At 32.9% G+C, this 23,081-nt stretch overlaps 1 protein-coding gene across 2 annotated transcripts in view; it reads right to left on the bottom strand.

Moving 5' to 3' along the window:
* The window catches only part of ADAM2 (ADAM metallopeptidase domain 2), a 136,181-nt gene that overhangs the window by 101,193 nt on the left and 11,907 nt on the right, over nucleotides 1-23,081 (bottom strand). Inside the window, exons 4-7 of one of the 2 annotated variants that reach the window (XM_011281508.4) lie at nucleotides 18,978-19,056; nucleotides 8,426-8,502; nucleotides 7,838-8,006; nucleotides 3,282-3,338 (exon numbers count right to left, since the gene is read on the bottom strand). In XM_011281508.4, the coding sequence (XP_011279810.1) occupies nucleotides 3,282-3,338; nucleotides 7,838-8,006; nucleotides 8,426-8,502; nucleotides 18,978-19,056 (382 nt within the window). The remainder of the gene's footprint in view (nucleotides 1-3,281; nucleotides 3,339-7,837; nucleotides 8,007-8,425; nucleotides 8,503-18,977; nucleotides 19,057-23,081) is intronic. The other variant, XM_045055532.1, reaches the window with a different exon arrangement.

The raw sequence follows: 23,081 nt of genomic DNA on the forward strand, positions 1-23,081 counted from the left end.
CAATCAGACAACAAAAAGAAATAAAAACCATCCAAATCAGCAAGGAGGAAGTCAAAATTTAACTATTTGCAAATAACATGATACTCTGTATAGAAAAGTCTAAAAAACTTCATCAAAAAAATTCCTAGAACCGATACATGAATTCAGTAAAGTCCCAGGATACAAAATCAATGTACGGAAATTTGTTGCATTCCTATACACCAATAATTAAGCAGCAGAAAGAGAAATTAAGGAGTTATTTCCAATTATAATTGCTCCATTCCAATAAGATACCTAGGAATAAACCTCACCAAAGAAGTGTAAGACCTGTACTCTGAAAACTATAAAATAGTTAATAAAAGAAATTGAAGAGGATATAAAGAAATAGAAAGAGGTTCCATACTCATGGATTGGAAGAACAAATATTGTTAAAATGTCTATAGTATACAAGGCAATCTACACGTTTAATGTAATCCTTATCAAAATACCAACAGAATTTCTCACAGAAATAGAACAAACAATCCTAAAACCTGTATGGAACCACAAAAGACCTTGCATAGTCAAAGCAATCATGAAAATGGAAAGCAAAGCTAGAGGCATCACAATTCCAGCATCACAATCATAGCTTCAAGTTATAAAACTGTAGTGATTAAGACAGTGTGGTACTGGCACAAAAACAGACACACAGATCAATAGAACAGAATAGGGTGTCCAGAAATAAACTCACAACTTCACAACTTAATCTTCAACAAAGCAGGAAAGAATATCCAATGGGGAAAAAAAGTCTCTTCAACAAATGCTGTTGGGAAAACAGAACAGCAACATGCAAAAGAATGAAACTGGACCACTTTCTTATACCATACACAAAAAATAAATTCAAAATGGATTAAAGACCTAAATGTGAGACCTGAAACCATAAAAATCCTAGAGAAGAATATAGGCAGTAACCTCTTTGACACTGACCACAGCAACTTCTTTCTCAATATGTCTCCTGAGGCTGGGTAAACAAAAGCAAAAATAAACTATGGGACTACATAAAAATTAAAAGCCTCTGCACAGTGAAAGAAACAATCAACAAAACTATAAGGCAAGTTATGGAATGGGAGAAGATATGCAAAAAAAAGTAGTACCCAAAATCTATAAAGAACTTATAAAACTCAGCACCAAAATAAAAAAAAAATGAATAATACAATTTAAAAATGGTCAGAAGATATGAATAGATATTTTTCAAGAAGACATCCAGATGGCCAACAGACAAATGAAAAGATGCTCAGCATCACTGATCATCAGGAGACACATCAAAACTGCACTGAAATATCATCTTACACCTATCAGAATGGCTGAAATCAACAACACAAGAAATAACAGGTGTTGGTGAGGATATGGAAAAAGGAGAACCCTCTTGCACTGTAGGTGGAAATACAAACCAGTGCAGCCACTCTGGAAAAAAGTATGGAGATTCCTCAAAAAGTTAAAAATAAAAAAACTGTAGGCAATCCAGCAAATGCACCATGAGGTATTTACCCAAAGAATAAAAATAATAATTCAAAGAGATACATGCATTATCTACAATGGCCAAACTATGGGAACAGCCCAAATGTCCATCAACTGATGAATGACACAATGGAATATCACTCGGCCATAAAAAAGAATGAAATGTTGCTATCTTCAATGATATGATGGAGCTCTCATTACGCTAAGGAAAATAAGTCAAAGAAAAACAAATACCACACGATTTCACTCATATGTGTAATTTTTGAAACAAACCAAATGAGCACAGGGATAAAAAAAGAAAGAGAGAGGCCAAACAAACTATAGAGAAAAAACTGATGGTTACCAGAGTAGAAGTGGGTAGGGAATGGGTTAAATAGGTGATGTGGATTAAGGAGTGAACTTGTGATGAGCAATCGGGTGTTGCATGAAGTTTTGAATCACCCTTGAAGTTAATATTACCCTGTATGTTAACTGGAATTTAAATAGAAACTTTATGAAAAGTAAAATAAAGTATACTGAAACAGCTAAGGGAAAAGAACGAACTGAAGGAAATTTAAAAAAAGGAACATGATATATGAAAAAAATGAGAAAAATAACAAGGATATAGAAATTATTTTAAATTTGAAACAAATTCTGGAGTAGAATAATACAATAAATAAATTGAAAATTCATTAGAAGGGGTCAACAGTAGTTTTGAAGAGACATATGAAGGAATCAACAGACTCAAGGGTAGGATAATTGAAATTACTAAGAACCAAAGAGGGGGGTAAAGGGGGACTTATACCACTGTGCAGAATAATATATGAATTGTGGAATCCCTGAAAAAGAATAGAGATTATTTTTGAAGAAACAATGACCAAAAAGTTCCCAAATTTGATAAAATACATGAACCTACAAATCCTGGACTCAAACAACACTAAGAAGCATAAATCCAAAAACAAACCACAAGACACATTATAATCAAAGACATTGTAATCAAACTGTCAAACCTAAAGACAAATATAGAATACTGAAAGCAGCAAGACAGAAGTAATTAATCACATAGAAGGGATGATAAGATTATCAGTCATTTTCTTCATCAGAAACCTCAGAGGTCAGAAGACATTAGGATAATATATTTAAAGTGTCAAATGCAAAATGGTACAGTCACTGTAGTAGAAATTCTGGCATTTTCTTACAAAATGAGGCAAATTCTTACATATGATCTAGAAATAATACTCCTTGGTATTTACCCAAAGTAGTCATAACTTATGTCCACACAAAAACCTGCACATGGATGTTTTTAGCAGTTTGGTTTACAATTTTGAAAGCTTGGAAGCAACCAAGATATCCTTCAGTATGTGAGTGACTAAATAAACTGTAGTGTATCCAGGCAATAGAATTTTATTCAGTGCTGAAAAGAAATGAGCTATTAAGCCAGGAAAAGGCATGCAGCAAAGTTTAAAACATACACTGTATGTTTCAATTACATGACACTCTGAAAAAGCAAAACTTTGGGGACAGTAAAAAGGTCAGGCATTGCCAAGCATTAGAGAAATAGAAAGGATAAATACAAATTATAAATAAAAATTACAAGAAACTATTCTAAAGGTAGCAATTATTTTTATTTATATTATTTATATAAAATTAAGAATAAGTTTATAGATATTTTATTTTCTATTTACTGATAGTAGTAATTTAAAATACATTAAAGCAGCGATAAAGCAAAAATTGTCATTTATTGTCATTTGTTAAAAATTTATTCCAACTTTTTTATAAACCTTCATTGCTAAAATAAATGGATGTAAAATAAATTAAAATATACTTACCAAATTTTTTTCAACTACAACATGCATTTCTATATACTGAGAGAACTCTGAGAGTGGCTGAAAAAAATCCACAAACTTTACATCAAAATTGAAGAATTACTTAAATATTTTAATATTTATCACTACTTCATGAATTCGATGTCACCAAATCTGATTTATATATAAAAAATAGAACCAGATAATATAAGCAAAACTTGGCATCACTGAATCATTTTCAGAAATCTTGCCTTTGTCATATCTTTTCTACCTGATCAAATATTTATTTAAAAATTTTTTTTTAATCCTTATTTATTTTTGAAAGAGAGACAGAGTGTGAGCAGGGGAGGAGCAAAGAGGGAGGGAGACACAGAATCCAAAGCAGACTCCAGGCCATCAACTATCAGCACAGAGCCCAACGTGGGGCTCGAACTCACAAACCATGAGATCATAACCTGAGATGAAGTCGGACGCTCAACTGACTGAGCCACCCAGGCACCCCTACCTGATCAAATATTTAATTCACTCAAGGAAAACTTTCCTCTAATTCCATTGTCCATATTCTCATTGGTACTTGTCTATTCATCTTATTTTCTCTGTTTCTATTTCTCAATTGACTTCCCAATACAAGATGTATGTGTTTAATTAGATTAAAAATCCTATTATACAGTAGTATGTGGTACTATGTTTTTTTTTCTATATCCCTAAAAGGTGAGGACACATCTGTGTTTAGAGGAGTGGGATTTCATTTAAAGGATAAAGTTAACTTTTGTATAATTTACCTCAGAAAAATGCTAGCCAACAGAGAATCAAAATAACTAATACTCTTAAATTGGATCATAGAAATCTCAAGATGTATATTCTGGGTATGATGTGATCCACGTAGATCATAGTAATTAAATTAGGCATAAATGTGAAGCCTAATGGTGTTTGAAGTCTGGCTTATTTTTATGTGACTCAGATTGTTTCCCAAACATGGGGATACAATAATAATTGTTATAATTACTACCAATAAAATGTTACTTATTTTCATCAGTTTTTATGAAGGAGAAATGCACTGGGGAAAACATGTAAGACAGACATTGCAAGCACTTTAAGACTACAGTGTGGATAACTCAAAATATTTTGTTACTAAAATAGCATATCATCTACAGGCACAGGAAAATATTTAGAAGTAGAAAAGGAGGACCAAATTTCAGAAATTGAGGAAAATGTTATCATGCTCATTGTAGTGTGTGCTTTTTCTTCTTTACACTGATATTTAATCCCTTGGAAGTTCAAAACCATTTCGTTTTCATTAAAATGCTTTCCTTAATGTATAAAAAAGAGAATTAAAGAGGAACAAAAAATCTGGTATTTAGTGGAGATCAGAAAAGTGGCAGTTATATGAATTTAAAGGGAAAAAAAAGTTGAGAAAGGTCAGAAAGACACATTTAGAGATGATTGACTACTCACTTTAAATTCCCCCTCACCTTAAAATTCTCTTTCTTGGCCCAAGTCCTGGAGATTTAACGGTTTCATTTTAAAAATGCAAGTGAAATCCCCTTATTGTCTAACTGGTTTCTTACTATTACTTCCAAAATTAAGCACCAAATATTGCAAAGAAGTTTTCCTACAGAACTTTATCATTTTATTAAAGTCCCTAAACAAGAAATGACACTACCTTACCTGAGGATAAAAGTAAACATTTAAATTATTTGAGAGAAATAATACATTAATGGATTGAGTGATTAAGATCTATTTAAGGAAAATAAGTGTTGGCTAACATTCACTGAAATAATCCTTGATCACTGTCTTCTTTGAGATTGAGATTGGTAATATTTAGTTAACAAAAATTTATTTACTCATTTATGGAACAATAAGCTTTCATGCAGAAAAAAAATACATAGTCCGTTCTGGCCAAATAAAAGTTCAATACAAAGTTGCATAAATTAATGCCAGGAATTGTTATGTGTTGGAAAAGTTGATAACTTGATAGCTTTGAAAGCAGATAACTTGATTTCAAAAGACCTCTAAAGTTATTTTATTTGATAAGAGAAAGTAGCCATATACAGAGACAAATTTCTTAGTTACGTGTTACATAAAGATGATTCCAACTGCAGGAAAGTTTGGTCAAGTAAATATTAAAGAATTGGATCTAAGCAAGAAAATCACATAACACCTCCAGATGATCCAATTCCAATATAGATGGATTAAAGGTTTAAGTTTAAAAGATATCAAAGGTCATTGGTATGAATATTCAGGGAGGGAGAAGGGACATGAAGATAAAATTTGAGAGATAGATACAAACTTACAAACTTATTTAGATATATAGATGATAGATATACATAAATAAGTAGATAGATAATCTGTGTTTGTGTATTTTAACTTGAGCGATCATTAAGTCCAATATGGGATAACTCAGGAAGAAATTTAGAAAGAAAGTGGGAGATCTGTAAATTACAGCAGACAAATCCATGGAAAGGTATATGACAAATAAAAATCTGAAACCTAACACAGGAAATATAGGTACCTAGAATGTGAGTATATCTATAAGGAAAAGTCAGAAAACATGGGATAGAATGAAAAACAGGAGAGTTTTATCAGAGAGTAAAGTGAGTCATAAATTACAGGGATTTTTTATTGTATTTCACCATTAATATCATACTTAATGGCAATAGACTCAATCCTTTCCTCCTAAGATTGGAACAAGACAAGGATATCTTTTCTCACCTATTCAACATTACACTTGAGGTGTTAACTAGGGCAGTTAGGCAATGAAAAATAAATGAAAGGTATCCTAATTGCAAAGGAAGAACATAAACTGTCTTTATTGAAGATAACATAACCTTATACATAGAAAACTACAAAAAGCTCAATAAGATAAGAAACCAATAAGCAATTTAAACAAGTTTGCAGGATACAAAATCAGTATATATAAATCAACAATTTCCAAACACTAATAGTTAGAAACATAATTTTGAAATAAAAATTAAAATTTCAATAATATTTAAATAAAAAATGTAGAAATAAACTTAACAAAAATAGTTTTGATGACAACTTAGAAACTGAACTATACAAAACATTGCAAAAAGAAATTAAAAAACAAAAAGCTATTCAGTGTTCACAGATAGAGTCAGTATTATTAAATGGCAATATTTCCCAGGGCAATCTACAAAATCAACATAACACCATCTGGTTCTTTAAGGGAATTAAAAATAAAATTTAAAATGTATTTGGAAATGAATACTACCCTGAATAGCCGAAACAATCTCATAAAAGAACATCTCTGAAGAGTGTACGCTTACTAATTCCAAAACATACTTCAAAGATATAGTGGTTAAACAAATAAAAGTGTGGTTCTAGTATAAGAATAGACATAAAGATAAAACGTAATTGCAATGCAGAAATAGTCCCAAACATTTATGGTCAACTGATCTTTGGCAAGGCGGTGGGGGGGTGGGGGGGTGGAGGGGGGAGGGAAGCCATGAAAATTCAGTGGACCAAAGATTAGTTTTTTTAAAGAAAAAGAATTGGAAAAACTAGATTTCAAATAAAAAAATGATGAATTTAGAACACTACCTCACTCCGGACAAAAATTAAATTATATTGGATTATAAATTAAAATGCAAAAGTTAATAAATGTTTTAGAAGAAATATAGTAATGAATTTTCTAACTCTGGTATGATGGTTAATTTCTGTCAACTTGATTGGGCCATAATACACTGATTTGTAGTTAAACATTATTCTGGATGTTTCTGTGAATGTGATTTCAGATGAGATAAACATTCATAATGGTGGACTTTGAGTACAACAGATTACGCTCCATAATGGGTAGACCTGATCCAATCACACACACATAAACATATATAGGCATCTTGTTGGTTATGTTTCTCTGAAGAAATATAGGTCCTGAAAGAGACCTTAACTACTGTATTTGCAGAGCTGAGAGTGTTGAAAACCAAACTCATAATCTCATTTATATGAATGGATGAATTATAACACAAATTGAATGTTCAATCTTACAGGTGTCTACTGTTAAAGTGTGGACATTAATTGGGAAGCAATGAGATTCTGAAAATTGGAAAAATGACATATAGCAAGATTCTGACAAAGCTAGGGGTCACTGATCCCTTAAATCCTGATGAGTCTTCTTTGCCAGTAGAAGCAGCCTCTCTATCCCTGCATAGGAAGATTAACCTTGTCTTTCTTCAGGAAAATGTAAATGCCTCTCCTGAGGTCATTGCCTTAAAAGATGCTGGTGATTCTCCTCAGGACTCTAGGTATATATCTTCAATATTTATGTGAATTTCTTTATATGTTAATTATATCAACATTTTGACATAATAAATATGGAGAAAGGAGTGCATCTGCAGACAATAAAGGTCCAGATCCCAAGAAAAATTGCTACTAACAGTGGAAAATGCCTGTTTGGAGTTCTAGAGAATTGAATGACTAGTTTTGAGGCTTACAATATAAGTCATGAAATTTCTGGTACATCTACCTATAATGTATATTAATGTAAATAATTTGTGCATTAGAAAAATATAGTTTATATTGTTGCATAGCAATAATCATAGTTTACTCAATTAATCACCTACCTCTATACTTTGTATTTTATAGGGCATTTCTCTTGATTCAATACCCTTCTCAGCATATAAAGAAACACCTTTATGCTTATGTTTTACTTCATAAATCACGTGTTCAAAACCTATTGAAGGCTCCAAGGGCTCAATCCCATAACTCACATTTTCAAACTGTAGTAAGCCCCTACAAATTCCAAAAATAAGTAAATAAATAATGCATTTTTAAAGTCAATAAAATAAATAAATAACAAAATTATACTGGAACAGTTTTTTTTTAACAGTATGTAGATTATTTTGAGTCTTGGTCTTAGATGGTAAAGTAGGAAAAAGTTACTGAATATCCACAAACTTACTGAATGGCACAGAATAGTAACATTATTGATATTCATCTAGCAATTAATGTTTCATAGTCTATAAATATCTCAAAAATCTTAATTCAGGATTGGGTAGGAGATATTACAAGAATTTCCATATTGTGCTTTTCCACTGACAATTTCCCACAATAAGTCATGCCTCATTTTAGAACCCCTGAATATAATTTTAAAAATTTAAAAACTTTAAGACAATTTTATACTTTGTAATTATCAAACTATATAACACAACCTGAGTCCAGTACATGTGCTGATGGTCACCACAGAATTTGGATAACCTTCAATAAACCCTCGGTAGTAGCAAAAATTCTGAAAAATAAAGATAAAATACGTAGACCGCTATTAGAATAATTCATGTTAAAGGAACTATTTTCAAATATTTAAAACATATATGTTTATTTGTATGTGTCAAATATTGTTTCCAAAACAGATTTATACGATTATTAAATAAGCATTTGGCACAACTGAACAAAAAGTTCCCAAGTTCAAAGAGAATTAAGTACACTTCCCTATTTTTCCTGTTATAAATTAAACCTAACATTTGTAGTCATTAGGATCAAAGTAAAATAATCAAAAATTTATTTTTTCACCCTCTTGACTTAAGTTTGCAAGATAGAGGTAAAAAAAAAATAATAAATCCAAAAGAGAATTTTTTTCTTTTCAAAATTACTTGAGTGTAATGGCAGAACAGCTTGCATTAACTCTGTCACTAATAGGGGCGCCTGGGTGGCTCGGTCGGTTAAGCGTCCGACTTTGGCTCAGGTCACGACCTCACACTCTGTGAGTTCGAGCCCCGTGTGGGGCTCTGTGCTGACAGCTCAGAGCCTGGAGCCTGTTTCAGATTCTGTGTCTCCCTCTCTCTCTGCCCCTCCCCTGTTCACGCTCTGTCTCTCTCTGTCTCAAAAATAAATACACGTTAAAAAAATTTTAAAAAAGAAAAAAACCTCTCTCACTAATAAACATAAACTTCGGAAAAATAATGTTTTAACTACATCTACAAAGGCAGGCAGGTAAAGGTGGGAGCAGGGAATCCACACTAGAAAGAAGAAAACTGCATTTTCTGATATTTGCACTTGTGTGTGTTTTCACCTGAGAGCACTCCCCAACACAGAGCAGTGTAAAGTAGCTAATATTCCAACAGCAACAACGACAACAACAAATTACTGTCCAGAGTTTGACAGTTTCTAAAAACTGGGATGTGATATATTCAGGGAAGGAGGAGGCAGAGTGAGGTCTTAAAACAGGGTGCTATTAACCAACCTCAGTGTAGGTTATTTACTTACATCTAAATTGAGACTATGTGAAAGAAATCTCAAGTAGTTTAGCAGAAACTAAGACCAAAAAAACTGGAAGAACTAAGGAGAGATTTTTGCCTGTCTCCAAATACAAGAGAGTAGAGTTTAGAAACTCACTCCAGTCAATTGTCTGAGAGAGCGAGAATTAAGAAAGTCACAAGCTCCACAATGTATCATTGAATATAGCCAAGTATGATTTTAAAATATTGTGTATGTAAACAAAAGAAAAATGTGCTCCATAGTTATGAGAAAATTCCAAAAGAGAACTGACCCTGAAACAACCAAGGATTTTGCAATTATTTTTAAAATAAAAGAATTACAACAGATATTAAAAATGTAATCAAGAATATAAAGGAAAATTTGGACACAATAAGGAGATTCAGCAGAGAAATACAGGTTATAAAAATGCCAGGTCTAAATTTTAGAACAAAAAATATATTTAAAATGAAATATACCGGGTAGAACTTAATGCACATTGGAGAGGCAAGAGAAAAGGTTTAAAAAATACTTAGAATATGGACCTGTAGAAGTGATCAAATCTGAGAGAAAGCTGAGAAAAAAAGCTTTAAAAATTAAATATAGTTGCAGCAACCAGTGGGACAATGTATCTAACATATGTTTAATTGGAGTCCCAGAGAAATGGGAAGAAACAATAGGTACAAAAACAGTTGAAAAGATAATGACTAAAGTTTCCCTAAATTTAGTGAAAAACTGCAATTATAGACAAAGACACTAAATATACAAATGGACAAAGGCTAGATCATATATAAAAATAGAAATGTGTCACACAACCCTCTGTAATCTGTCCAGGAAATAAACCCCCAGGTTGGCAAGAAATAGCCCAGAAAGCCAGCCTGCTGCAAGTCAGACTTTGTGGGAAGGCACACTGCTATCTCCAGTAATAATCCAGGAAGCTAAACAATAACTTATGTAACAGTCACCCCCAAATGACCAGGACTTGATTAAAAACTGTCAGCTTACCTAATTTTTGTCTCACCTTCCAATTTAGGACCAAGCAGAGAGAGTCAAATATGCACTCCTAAACATAAAACATAAAATGTTTCAACACTACTAGTTCACCGACAGCTTTCTCATGCCAACAATAAGGGCATACCTGAGCTTTCCCTTTCTTCCACCATATAAACCTTTCCCACTTTCCTGCCTGCCTTTGAGTGTCTGCCAAAACTCAAGTGATGGTAGCTATATAACAAAGTACGATTACTTGGAATAAGTAGACTTTGCTTGTTCTCATTTGTTTGATTTTTGTCTATTTCCACAAGATCTAAGGAACTCATTACAGTGAAATAAAACAAGCCATAGAAACTACTTGTGAAAGTGACCAGATAGTGGAATAAACAGAAAAACTTCAAAGTAGACATCATAATTATGTTCAAAGAATTTTTGAAGGAAACCATGGTTTAAAAAGTAGAAGTATGAGGAGCACCTGGATGGCTCACTCAGGTGAGCATCTGACTATGGCTCAGGTCATGATGTCACAGTTCATGAGTTCAAGCCCTAAATCAGGCTGGTTGCTGTCAGTGCAGATCCCATTTCAGAACTCGCTTCAGATCCTCAGTCCCTCTCTCTGCCCCTCCCCTGCTTGTGTTCTCTCAAAAATAAAAAGCATTTTAAAAATAAAAAATGTAAATATAAAAAAATAGAAGTATTATGACAATATCATATCAAATAGAGACTATCAATAAAAGGTAGAGATTGCCAAGGTAAGAATGGTAAAAACAAGACACAACTATAATATATCGACAGGTACCATGCTTTAAATGCAAAGGTACAAACAGATGGGGAATAAAAGAAAAAAAAAAGATGTATCATGCAAATAGCAACTAAAAGCAAATCTCAGTGACTATACTAATATCATACAGAATAGGCTTTAAAACAAAAAATTGTTACTGGAAATAAAGAACAGCATTTTATAATAATAAAAGGTTCAATTCAACAGGAAGATATAACACTTGTAAGCATACTTGCATGAAATAACAGAACACCAAAATGCACAAAGCAAAAATAGGTAAAAGTGAAGGGAGAAATAGACAATTCAACAAATGTAGTTGGATATTTCTTTTCTTTTTCTATCCCACTTCCAACAATGGATAGAACAACTAGGCAGATCAACAAGGAAATACAAAGCTTGAAAACACCATAAACCAACTAAACCTAGCAGACATTTGTAAAACTCTCCACTAAACAACAACATAATATACATTCTTCTGATGTACACATGGAATATTTTCTAGGCTAGACCATATGCTAGGCCATAAAAAAGTCTCAATTAACTTAAAAGTTTACAAAAAATAAAAGTATGCTTTTTGGTAACAATAGCATGAAATTAGAAATCATTTGCCAAAAATTTGGGAAAACTAACAAATATGTGGAAATTAAATATCACATTCTTAAATAACTTATATGGGTCATAAAAGGAACAAACATGAACCCAAAGAATACTTTAAAATAAATTAAAATGAAGACACACCATAATAAAAAGTAGCTAAGTAAGTGATAAATTTATATCTATAAATGCATATATTAAGAAAGAAGAAGGGTTTCAAATTAATATCCTAACCATCCACCTAGGACACTGGGGTGGGGGTGAGGGGTGGGAAGAAACTAAACCTAAATTGAACAGAAGAAAGGAAATAACAAAGATAAGAGTGAAATAAAATAAATAAGAATAGATAAAAAATAAAATATATCAATCAAACCAAAAGGAGACTCTTTAAAAAGATAAACAAAATTGACAAACCTGTATAACAGCCTTGTTTTTGACACAGAAACTTATTTCTCAGCAAAGTGCAACAATGGATTTATGTACTTGGATTTAACATATACTTTCAGTTGAAAGCAGTTAGTCTAGTTGGAAGATACACATTTATGCTTTCCATCTCAGTAACTTTAACTCTAAATGGTCTACCAAGGGACATAATAATAGTTCCACTAATTTGGAAGATGAAACTTCCAAATGGATACGTTGAAATTCTTATGCCACTAAACATAGGCTCATCTAGTGGCTGGAGTGACTGACTCTGAATACCAAAAGAAAATTGTTTCCTTTTACCAATGAAAGCAAGAAGGGCTATGTCTTGAACCTAGCTGATTATTATAGCAACCAAAAGAGAGTATAATTAAAAATGCAGATCCTTTCGGAATAAAGATTTGTTCTTTTCAGTTTGTAAATATCCTTAGCAAACTAAGGTTCTGGGTGAAAGCAATGGGAACAGGGAATAGGTAGTAGGGGGGAAAAAAGCTATAGATAGCAATCATGACTTACTAATGAAGACAATAGTGATTTTGCATACTTTCTCTTTGCTTCCTATATGTATGCATATGTGTTTATTTGTGTATGCTAACTACTTTCTTTTTCTTTTTCCTTCTTCCTATTAGTTTACCTACAAGTTGTTGGAAGTTAACTTTATAATTTAATCTCTAGTTCACGTAGTATTCATTGGGACTGTGAATTTGAGGAGAAATTAATATAGCTAGCAATGGACATGATGGCTCTTGTGATTATGTGTCTCCTCAATTGGGGGCAAAGGTGAGAATTTCTTCATTTGTAAAAAGGGTGGCTGAATCTTGTTAAGCAGAAACACAGGGTAGTTTTATTTTACCAGAGCTTAAATGTGTGCAAATGAAAGCTGAACAAAGTTGTGTACTTAGTCCATTATTGATGCATTGGCACCCAGCTTCTAATAAATCTTTTACCTGCTTTGCGCAAATGAATCTAGGCCCATAAATTATTCCTTTGCCAAATGGTACTAAAGTTTTGCCAGTAGAAGGTGCTGGAGAGCATGAGAAGAGAGCTTTGTTTCCCAATTCCAGGGGGCTAGTTTGGAAGGCTCCTGAACAGTGTGCAGCTAATTGCACCAGCAGGGTCCTTCAGTGCCTGATGATTCTTCAGTCCACAGATCTCTGAGTGCATGGTGGTCACTAGCATCCATCAGCCAGTAGTTTCCTCCTATAATTCAGGTCCCTCTCCTTTCATAGCAGAGTGGCTTTCTGAGATACCTCTTTGTGAACAGCTTTCCTGACTAAGCAGATTTTCAGAAAGTTCCAAAGAGAAATTTTACAGCAATACCTGTTGGTACAGCACCATAGTGACTTCCTGCTATCTATCAGACATCCATTTCTGCACCCCTTCTAACAAGGTTGGGATCTCAACCCTGGATGATGAGACTGTCTTCTTCATCCCAGTACTAGATCTGCTGGATGCTTCTTTTATCTGGTATTCCTGGTTTTTAGAGATCTCTTTACTTCTTATTTTTTATTCTAGTCCCCATTACAGTTGGTAATTCTTTATGTTAAACTTTCCTTGTTCACATTACTATATGGTTTATTTACATTAATTAAACATAAACTAAAACAGTGTCATGCCTTATTTTTTAAAAAAATATTTCATTGGTGTCTCACCTTAATGGATTACTTTGTGTTTTTTATTGTAGACCCATGTACAGTTTCATCTGTACAAATCATACTTCATAAGATCAAGATAAAATACCTGTATCTTTCCATGTGCTTTCGTCTACTTCCTTCCAAAAGTGGTTTATATGATTCAGATTGATAACATTTCTAATTCTTTGGAATAAGCAGTAAATTATATTGACCTTATAAATAGGTTAATTGGAAAAGTTGTAAATCAATAAATAAAAAATCATTTTTAACTCAGCATAGAATAAAATCTTCATTTTAGGAATCAAAATGCTCATTTTTATTATTCTTACTGTTCGATTTCCTTCTTCAGTTTTTCCTGTTTTATCATTGTCATTTCTTGCACTGCTTTCTTCCATTTCAATGTTCTCTTTGCACTAAAAAGAATGTATACACTGTTGCTATTGTGTGTCATCTCCTACAAATGTTGACTAAATCAATTTTATGGCCAGTTCCACTCAAGTTTCCAACATATTTCCTGAGTTTTCTACTTCATCTATCAATTATTGAGAGAAGAATGCTTAAATAAATTATTTTAACAATTTATCTATTTGTCCTTTCACTTCTGTCAATTTCTACCTCATGTAATTTGAGGTCTGTTGTTATGTGCATACACATTTTGAATTGTTATGCTCTCCTAGTGACTTTACTTTTAATCATAATGAATATCTATTTGTTGTAGAGAGATTGTAAAGTCCACGACAATGATGAATGGCTTACACTTGTAAGTTCTAGGCACTGGGAACAAATTCTTTCTATGTCTAATGGGATGATTTGTTCTTTTGTAGATAAGTCTGTATTTACCAAGATAATATTTACCAAGGTAATATATCAAGATAATATGACTTTTAGGAATGAAAATCATTTGTAGACTTCATTAAAAACAAATTTGCTGGGGCTCCTGGGTGGCTAATTTGGTTAAGCTTCCAACTCTTGGGTTCAGTTCAGGTCATGATCTCAGTTTCATGAGTTTGAGTCCCACGTTCAGGCTCTGTGCTGACAGCTCAGAGCCTGCTTGGGATTCTCCCTCTCTCCCTCACTCTGTGCCCTGCCCCCACTCACGCTGTCTCTGTCTCTCTCAACATAAATCAATAAACTTAAAAAAAAAATTTGCCTGCTTTTAACCTAATTTTATAAACTTTCCCGATTTTTCTTCCACTGGAAATAGGCCTGCAGCTTTGGCAAATGTAAGTTATCTACATGGAACCATATATTCATTGTATTTGAAGCCAACATTAACAACTTATTACATGCAGGTTATCAATAAAAAATTCTTTGATTTACTTTTTAAATTACACATTTATCTCTCATGGTTACTCCTAGGAAGTAGGAAGTAGAGTTAGGTGTCAGGTATATATATATATATATATATATATATATATATATATATGTTTGACAGCATGGAGATTTATGTATTTCTATACTTTACTCCATAGATGACTCACATATATTTGCCTAATGTATTAAGCAAAATTTAAAGCAACTCACCATATGTATTATTTCTTCTGTTAAAAGCTAGTCTAAATAAAAATGCTTTAATTTCAAAGTACTGGTTGATTCACTACACAAAAGTCAGGAAAATGGAAAAAATCAATAGGAATTGGTAGGGCAGTGCAAAGGAAAAAAGTAAAACAGCATTTGAGACATGGGTAATCCCTGCAATTCTATACATACTTATCAAATCTTTTTATGAATTATAAATTCATTGTAGACATTATAATTATAGAATATAGACATTAAATGAAGTTCCAAGTGTTCCAAGTACATCAAAATTTAATATATTCTTAAATGTACATGAAATTCCATGTGTATTTATTTGGTCCTTGAACATTAAACATTAGACAAGTCTTTGGATTCTCCTTCTCTTCCAAGATTTACCTTTCCTGATTCAACTCATGTTTTTCATTTTAAGTATTTCACGATATATTGCTACATGTACATAAGCACAAACATATACATCATCATGAAATAATAGCTTAAAAACATCATAAACATTTTTGGTTTGGTTAACCATCTGTGTAATAGAGCTAACTTGAGACACATTGTAAGAAGAAAGTTAGGGGTCCCCAGAAAGAAAGATGAGACGTAGTTTTTGAGACACAAGAGAAGTCATTTTAGGCCCCAGCTATTTTCTGTGATCAATGCTTTACCAGCTCTATTTGCCCAAGCACACTTCTAGATCTTCTTAGGAGGTATCAGAATCACAAAACAATGCAAAAAACTCAGCAGTTCAGGGTTTTAAGGGAACAAAGGAAATGAAAAAAACTAACAGTCTCTACCAGGTCAGGAAACAGCCTAATCATATCAGAGACATGAATCTGTGGTACCTGCTACTTTGATGAATTCCTGGATCAGTTGTAGCAGGGTTTTGGTGGAATCTTTTGGGTTTTCTATATACAGTATCATGTTGTCTGCAAAGAGTTAAAGTTTGACTTCCTCCTTGCTGATTTGGATGACTTTTATTCCTTTATGTTGTCTGATTGCTGAGACTAGGATTTCCAATACTATGTTGAATAACAGTGGCACGAATGTACATCCCTGTATTTTCCTGACCTTAGGAGGAAAGCTCCCAGTTTTTCCCCATTGAGTATGATATTAGTGGTGGGTCTCTTGTATATTGCTTTTATGATCTTGAGGTACTACCCTTCTATCCCTACTTTTTTGAGGGTTTTTATCAAGAAAGAATGTTGTATTTTGCTGAATGCTTTCTCTGCATCTATTGAGAGGATCATGTGGTTCTTGTCCTTCTTTCATTAATATGATGTATCACATTAATTGCTTTGCAGATATTGAACCAGTCTTGCATCCCAGGTTTAAATCCCACTTGATTGTGGTAAATAATTCTTTTAATGCATTGTTCAATCCAGTTGGCTAGTATCTTGTTCATAATTTTTGCATCCATATTCATCGGGGAAATTGGTCTGTAGTTCTTTTTAGTGGGGTCTTTGTCTGGTTTTGGAATCAAGGTAATGTTGGCCTCATAGGATGAGTTTGGAAGTTCTCCTTCCATTTCTATTTTTTGGAACAACGTCAAAAGAATAGATGTTAGCTCCTCTGTAAACGATTGGTAGAATTCCCCTGAAAAGCCATCTGACCCTGGACTTTTATTTTGGGGGAGGTCTTTATAACTAATTCAATTTCTTTGCTAGTTATGGGTCTGTTCAAATTTTCTATTTCTCCCTGTTTCAACGACATGCAGAAGAATGAAACCAGACCACATTCTTACACCATTCACAAAAATAAACTCAAAATGGATGAAAGATCTAAACACAAGACTGGAAGCCATCAAAATCTTAGAGGAAAAAGCAGGCAAAAACCTCTTTGACTTTGGCCGCAACAAGGTCTTACTTAACACATCTCTGGAGACAAGATAAACAAAAGCAAAAATGAACAACTGGGACCTCATTAAGACAAAAACTTCTGCACAGTGAAGGAAAAAATCAGCAAAACTAAAAGGCAACCAATAGAAATGGGAGAACATATTTGCAAATAACAAATCAGATAAAGGGTTAGTATCCAAACTCTATAAAAAACTTATCAAACTCAACACCCAAAAAGCAAATAATGCAGTGAAGAAATGGGCAAAAGATATAAATAGACACTTTTCCAAAGAAGACATTCAGATGGCCAACAGACACATGAAAAAAATGCTCAACATTGCTTATCATCAGGGAAGTACAAATCAAAACCACAATGAGATACCACCTCACACTACTCAGAATGGCTAAAATTAACAACTCAGGCAACAACAGATGTTGGCAAGGATGTGGAGAAAGGGAAACTCTTTTGCACTGCTGGTGGGAATGCAAACTGGTGCAACCACTCTGGAAAACAGTATGGAGGTTCCTCAGAAAAATTAAAAATAGAACTACCCTACAACCCAGCAATTGCATTACTAGGTATTTATCCAAAGGAGACAAAAATGTTGATTCAAACATACACCCCAATGTTTATAGCAGCACTATCAACAGTAGTCAAATTATGGAAAGAGCCTAAATGTCCATCAATGGATGAATGGATAAAGAAGATGTGGTATATATATGATGGAATATTACTCAGTGATTAAAAGAATGGAATATTACTTGGCAATCATAAAGAATGAAATCTTGCAATTTGCTACAATGTCGATGGAACTAGAGGATATTATGCTAAGAAAAATTAGAGAAAGACAAATATCCTATGACTTCACTCATATGTGGAATTTAAGAACCACAGCAGATGAACCTCGGGAAAGGGAAATAAAAATAAGATACAAACAAAGAGGGAGACAAACCATAAAAGATTCTTAAATACAGAGAACAAACTGAGGGTTGCTTGAGGGGAGGTGGATGGGAAATGGGCTAAATGGGTGATGGGCATTAAGGAGGGCACTTTTTGGGATGAGCACTGGGTGTTATTTCTAAGTGATGAATCACTACATTCTACTCCTGAAATAATTATTACACTATATGCTAACTAACTTTGATTTAAATAAAGTTTAAAAAATAAAATAAATAAGCAAGACCCTGCACTCTTTACTCAAGAGAAAAAGCCCCCATCCACTTTATACTGGCTCTCTGAGCATGCCCATAGCCCCTTTCTCTTGTCCAACACTTACTTCTGTTTCATTATAATGTGAAAATCTCCACCCTAGGAGGAGCACAACCTTCAATAACATAGCACAAAATGCGTGTATAAGGCATGTTTTGTCAGGACGCCTGCACAACCTTATGCCCGCCTTTAGATGTGATGGCAAAGCTCCCCTTTCTGAATAATCCTAAATAAAAAGAAACTGCTCACTCCTGCTTGGGCTTTGGAAGCTAGTCTTTGTGATTTTATTTGTTGCAAATAAAGTTTGTCTTGTGTGACATCACCACCTGGTATAGTCTCTATCTGTAACTCACCAAGGAGCAAACTCATGCTAGTTCAGTTACAGCATCATCAAAAGTAAATGGTTAAATTTATTTTAAAACAAAACATAACTCCAACCCTTTGTTTTCTGACATGTGAACCCTAAGTAAGGTGATCTTAGAAAGTCACATAATAAAGGTAAACAGACAGTAGAAGTAATACCTGAAACTGTTGTTCAAGAGGCTTCATACTTCCTGTGCCATTATAACCATAAACTCTAAAATTACGAGGTAAAAAAGCCCTGTAAGATAAAGATATAAAGTATTTAATGGGGAATTTGTTTCCTAAGCTTCTATTTTGATATGTATTCCATTGTATTTATTATAGACAGGTAGGTAAACAGAGTCAGGGTAGAAATAGAGAGAGATTCCTGAAAACATGCACTTTGTTCTAATTTTACTCAAAAACCCTGGTGTCCAGACCTTTCTTTACTCACCTTACTGTCACACTGTCCTCTAGGCTGTTTTTAATTTTTTTTTTAATATTTATTAATTTTTGAGAGACAGAGAGAGACAGCGTGCGTGAGCAGGGGAGGGGCAGAGACAGAGGGAGACACAGAATCTGAAGCATGCTACAGGCTCCGAGCTGTCAGCACAGAGCCTGACACCAGGCTCGAAACCACGAATCCTGAGATCATGACCTGAGCCAAAGTCGGATGCTTAACCGACTGAGCCACCCAGGCGCCCCCTCTAGGCTGTTTTTTAAAACACAATAGGCAAGTTTTGTCTCAGGGTATTTGTACTAGTTGTTGCCCCTTCCTGGGATATTCTTCAATATAGCTCATTGTCTCATCTATTTCAAGTGTTTGCTTACATATTCACTTAGTGAGGCTTATCTTGGCAAGTTTATTTCTTAAATGCCCTTTCCTAGTATCAAAACATAGGATTTCCAAACAATACTTCTAACTTTGCTCTTTATTTCTTTATTTTTGCTTACGCATTTGTCACCTTCTAACATTAATCCTAATCCACTCATTTCTTATATCGTTATTAGTTTCATTTGATAACAATATAAGCAGATTCTTGTCAATTTGGTTTACCAGTTCATCTGAAGCACTTAGAAGAGTATCTGTAAAATAGCAAATGGTCAGTAAATAGTGAATTAATGTGGCAAGAATTCAACAAATTAGATGGAGATCTCAAATTTCAATATATTATTTGTAAATGTGGGAAGAATATGCCCTATAAAGACAAACAGTAAATGTAGATATCCCATTTTTATTTTCCTAATAAGCATAATATAAAGATTTTTGACTGCCATAGCAGTTTGGATTTGTTGACGTAAAAGTTCAAGGAGCCAAACCACTGACAAACAGAGCAAAATTTTTCGCATTTTTGTCATACCAAAAAAGAATATGACCCACAGTGGGGTGGGCTCCAGGAAACACATAAATTCTGAGTTGAAGGAAAAAAAAAAGCTACATGTCTATGTTTGGTCAAGGAGAAAGCTACTGGGATGTCTAGAAACAAGCAGAACCCCTCGTGTCAGGTACTCCTAGAATGAAAGTACTGAGTTTTTGAGGTGTATCAAATACATAGCTTCTCTTCCTGTAAAATTTTTTGCCAATGTTTGAAATTGTGTGGAGTTGTCAAAGAGCTAAACTTAAAGTCTCTGAAAATAAAAGCAAATATATATTTTTTAAATCAATGACACAGAATCAATAAGCTCTATTTAATTCAGGCATGATAAAAGCAAAGAAAAATCACATCTGATGTTTTTAAGGACTAATGAAAACTAAAATAAAACCTTCAAAGTATTAAGAGGAAAAAGAAAAAAAAAAGATGTTACCTTTAAAGAAACAGCAATTTGATTGACAACTACCTTGTCAATAAATATGAAGAAAGTCAGAAGATAACAGAATGACAGTTTTAAAAGGCTAAAGTCATTTTTAAAATGTCATCCTAGAATTTATTCCAGCAAAAAAAAAATTTTTTTTCAACGTTTATTTATTTTTGGGACAGAGAGAGACAGAGCATGAACGGGCGAGGGGCAGAGAGAGAGGGAGACTCAGAATCGGAAACAGGCTCCAGGCTCTGAGCCATCATCCCAGAGCCTGACGCGGGGCTCGAACTCCCGGACCGCGAGATCGTGACTGGCTAAGTCGGACGCTTAACCGACTGCGCCACCCAGGCACCCCTCCAAAAAAAATTTAAGAGTAGGTTTAGGTAAAAATTTAACACTGAAATAAACCAATATAATTAAAAACCAGCAGACTTGCAACAAAAATATGGAGAATTCCTGAGATACAGAAATTAAGTGCACATAGAAATGGATGTCGGAATAAATGAAGAGCAAATGTGTGAGTAAACTTGTGATTAAATATAAAAGAATATTGATTGTGCAAAAAATAATTATAATACCTCATTGGGGTTTAAAAGTATGGAGGATTATAATATCTGAAAAAATAATGAAAACATAGAAGAAGGAAGATGGAATTGAAAGGTTTAATGATCTGACAATATAGGGTAACTGATAAAAGTAATAATGCATATTAGATTCAATAACTCAGAGATTAATATGTTAATCTAGAGAAACAAATGAAAGAATAGAAAAAGAATGTATAACAGAATTTAATTGAGGGGAAACGGTATAAAACGGTAGATTCATTAAAATGAACACAAAAGAAAAAAGAATATAAAATAAAATGCACAAAAGAAAAATAATAAAATTATTTCAAAAACTAAATGGAAAATCAAAGGCTCAGGAAAAGCAAGGACATCTTAAAACTGTTGAACAAGGCTGGACATCAAGAACTATTATAAAGTAATTGTAATTAGTATGGTATGGTATCTCATTAGACAAATAATGCTCAAGAGTAAACATATAAACTAGCAGAAGAGAAAAAATGTATCAATAAAGAGACCCTCCTCATAAATAGTCATTTGATTTATGACATTGATTATAGTACAGTGAAGAGAGGTTGTGTTTTCTTCTCAATGGCCTTTTCTGATTCCATAGGATGCTACTATGAAAAATAATTAAATCTTCACCTTTATGTTCACAAAACACATAAATATCAATTCTGGATGAATTTAGAGTTAACTATAAAAATGAAAACAATAAAAACCATTGAAAGAAAATAGTAGCTTGGATGTATGACTGTATGTAAACAATGATTTCTTTTAAAATATGAAAAGAATAATACCTACAAAGTAAAAAATGATAATTTGGACTGCATTAAAAGAAAGAATTTCACACTCAATAAAAAATAGACTGAATAAAAATGGAAAGAAAATGATAGGAAAAATGTAGTTTACAAATACTAAACAACAGAAAGTTAGTGTAACTATACATACACCAGATAAAATTTAAGAAAAACTAATTACTAAAAAATAGCCACATCATAATATTAAAATTGTATTCACACTCAAAATTTATACAATTTTGAAATTATAATCTCAAAAATGTAATTCAAAATTCACATAAGGAAACTTTACAATTTGAAAATCATTGTGGAAGATTTTAACACATATATATTACTAAATAATATAACAAATAGAAAAATCAATGTTGAATATGAAAGAATTTTATGATTAAAAAAGAACACTAGAACAAGTGATTATGGAATATATACTATTTTTAGTACATATAGGATAATTACAAAAATTGAATATATATTACATCACAAAGTTAGTCTCAACTTTTAAAGGAATGAAATCAAAGAATATTTTGTGTTCAAAAATTACTAGAAATAATAACTAGAAAACTGCCACATATATTGATATTTAGAGATAATGAAATAATTCATGGACCAAAGAAGAAATGTAATATAAACTTGAAAATGTTTGCTAATAGTCAACCAGAGAAAATTCTACACAGCCAAAGATGTAAGGGGCAGCTAAGCAATATTTGGAGAAAAAAGCCTTAAAATTTTAAATTAGAAAATTAAAATGGTTGATGAGTAATCAACTTAGAATTCATTTGAGGGAGCTATAAACATAGATCAAAATTAACACACAAAAAAAGTAAAAGCAAAGCAATAATACAAAAATCATATGATGTGGATAATAACATAAAAATTAGTTCATGAAAAAAGTTATTAAATTGGCAAAGTAATGGTGAGATGTGTCAAAGAAAAAAGAAAAAAGATGAAATGATATTAAAATGCAAGAAGGTGACTGACCTTAAAAATACCAGTCTTTGAAAAAGTAAGAGGATACTATGACCAACTGCATACCATAAATTGAAGTTAAATTTAAATGAATGAATACCTAGAAAAATATAATGTGTAAAAAGACTCAAAGAGCAGAAAAATCTGCATAATCA

This window comes from Felis catus, chromosome B1 (assembly GCF_018350175.1).
Source record: "Felis catus isolate Fca126 chromosome B1, F.catus_Fca126_mat1.0, whole genome shotgun sequence".
NCBI lineage: Eukaryota > Metazoa > Chordata > Mammalia > Carnivora > Felidae > Felis > Felis catus.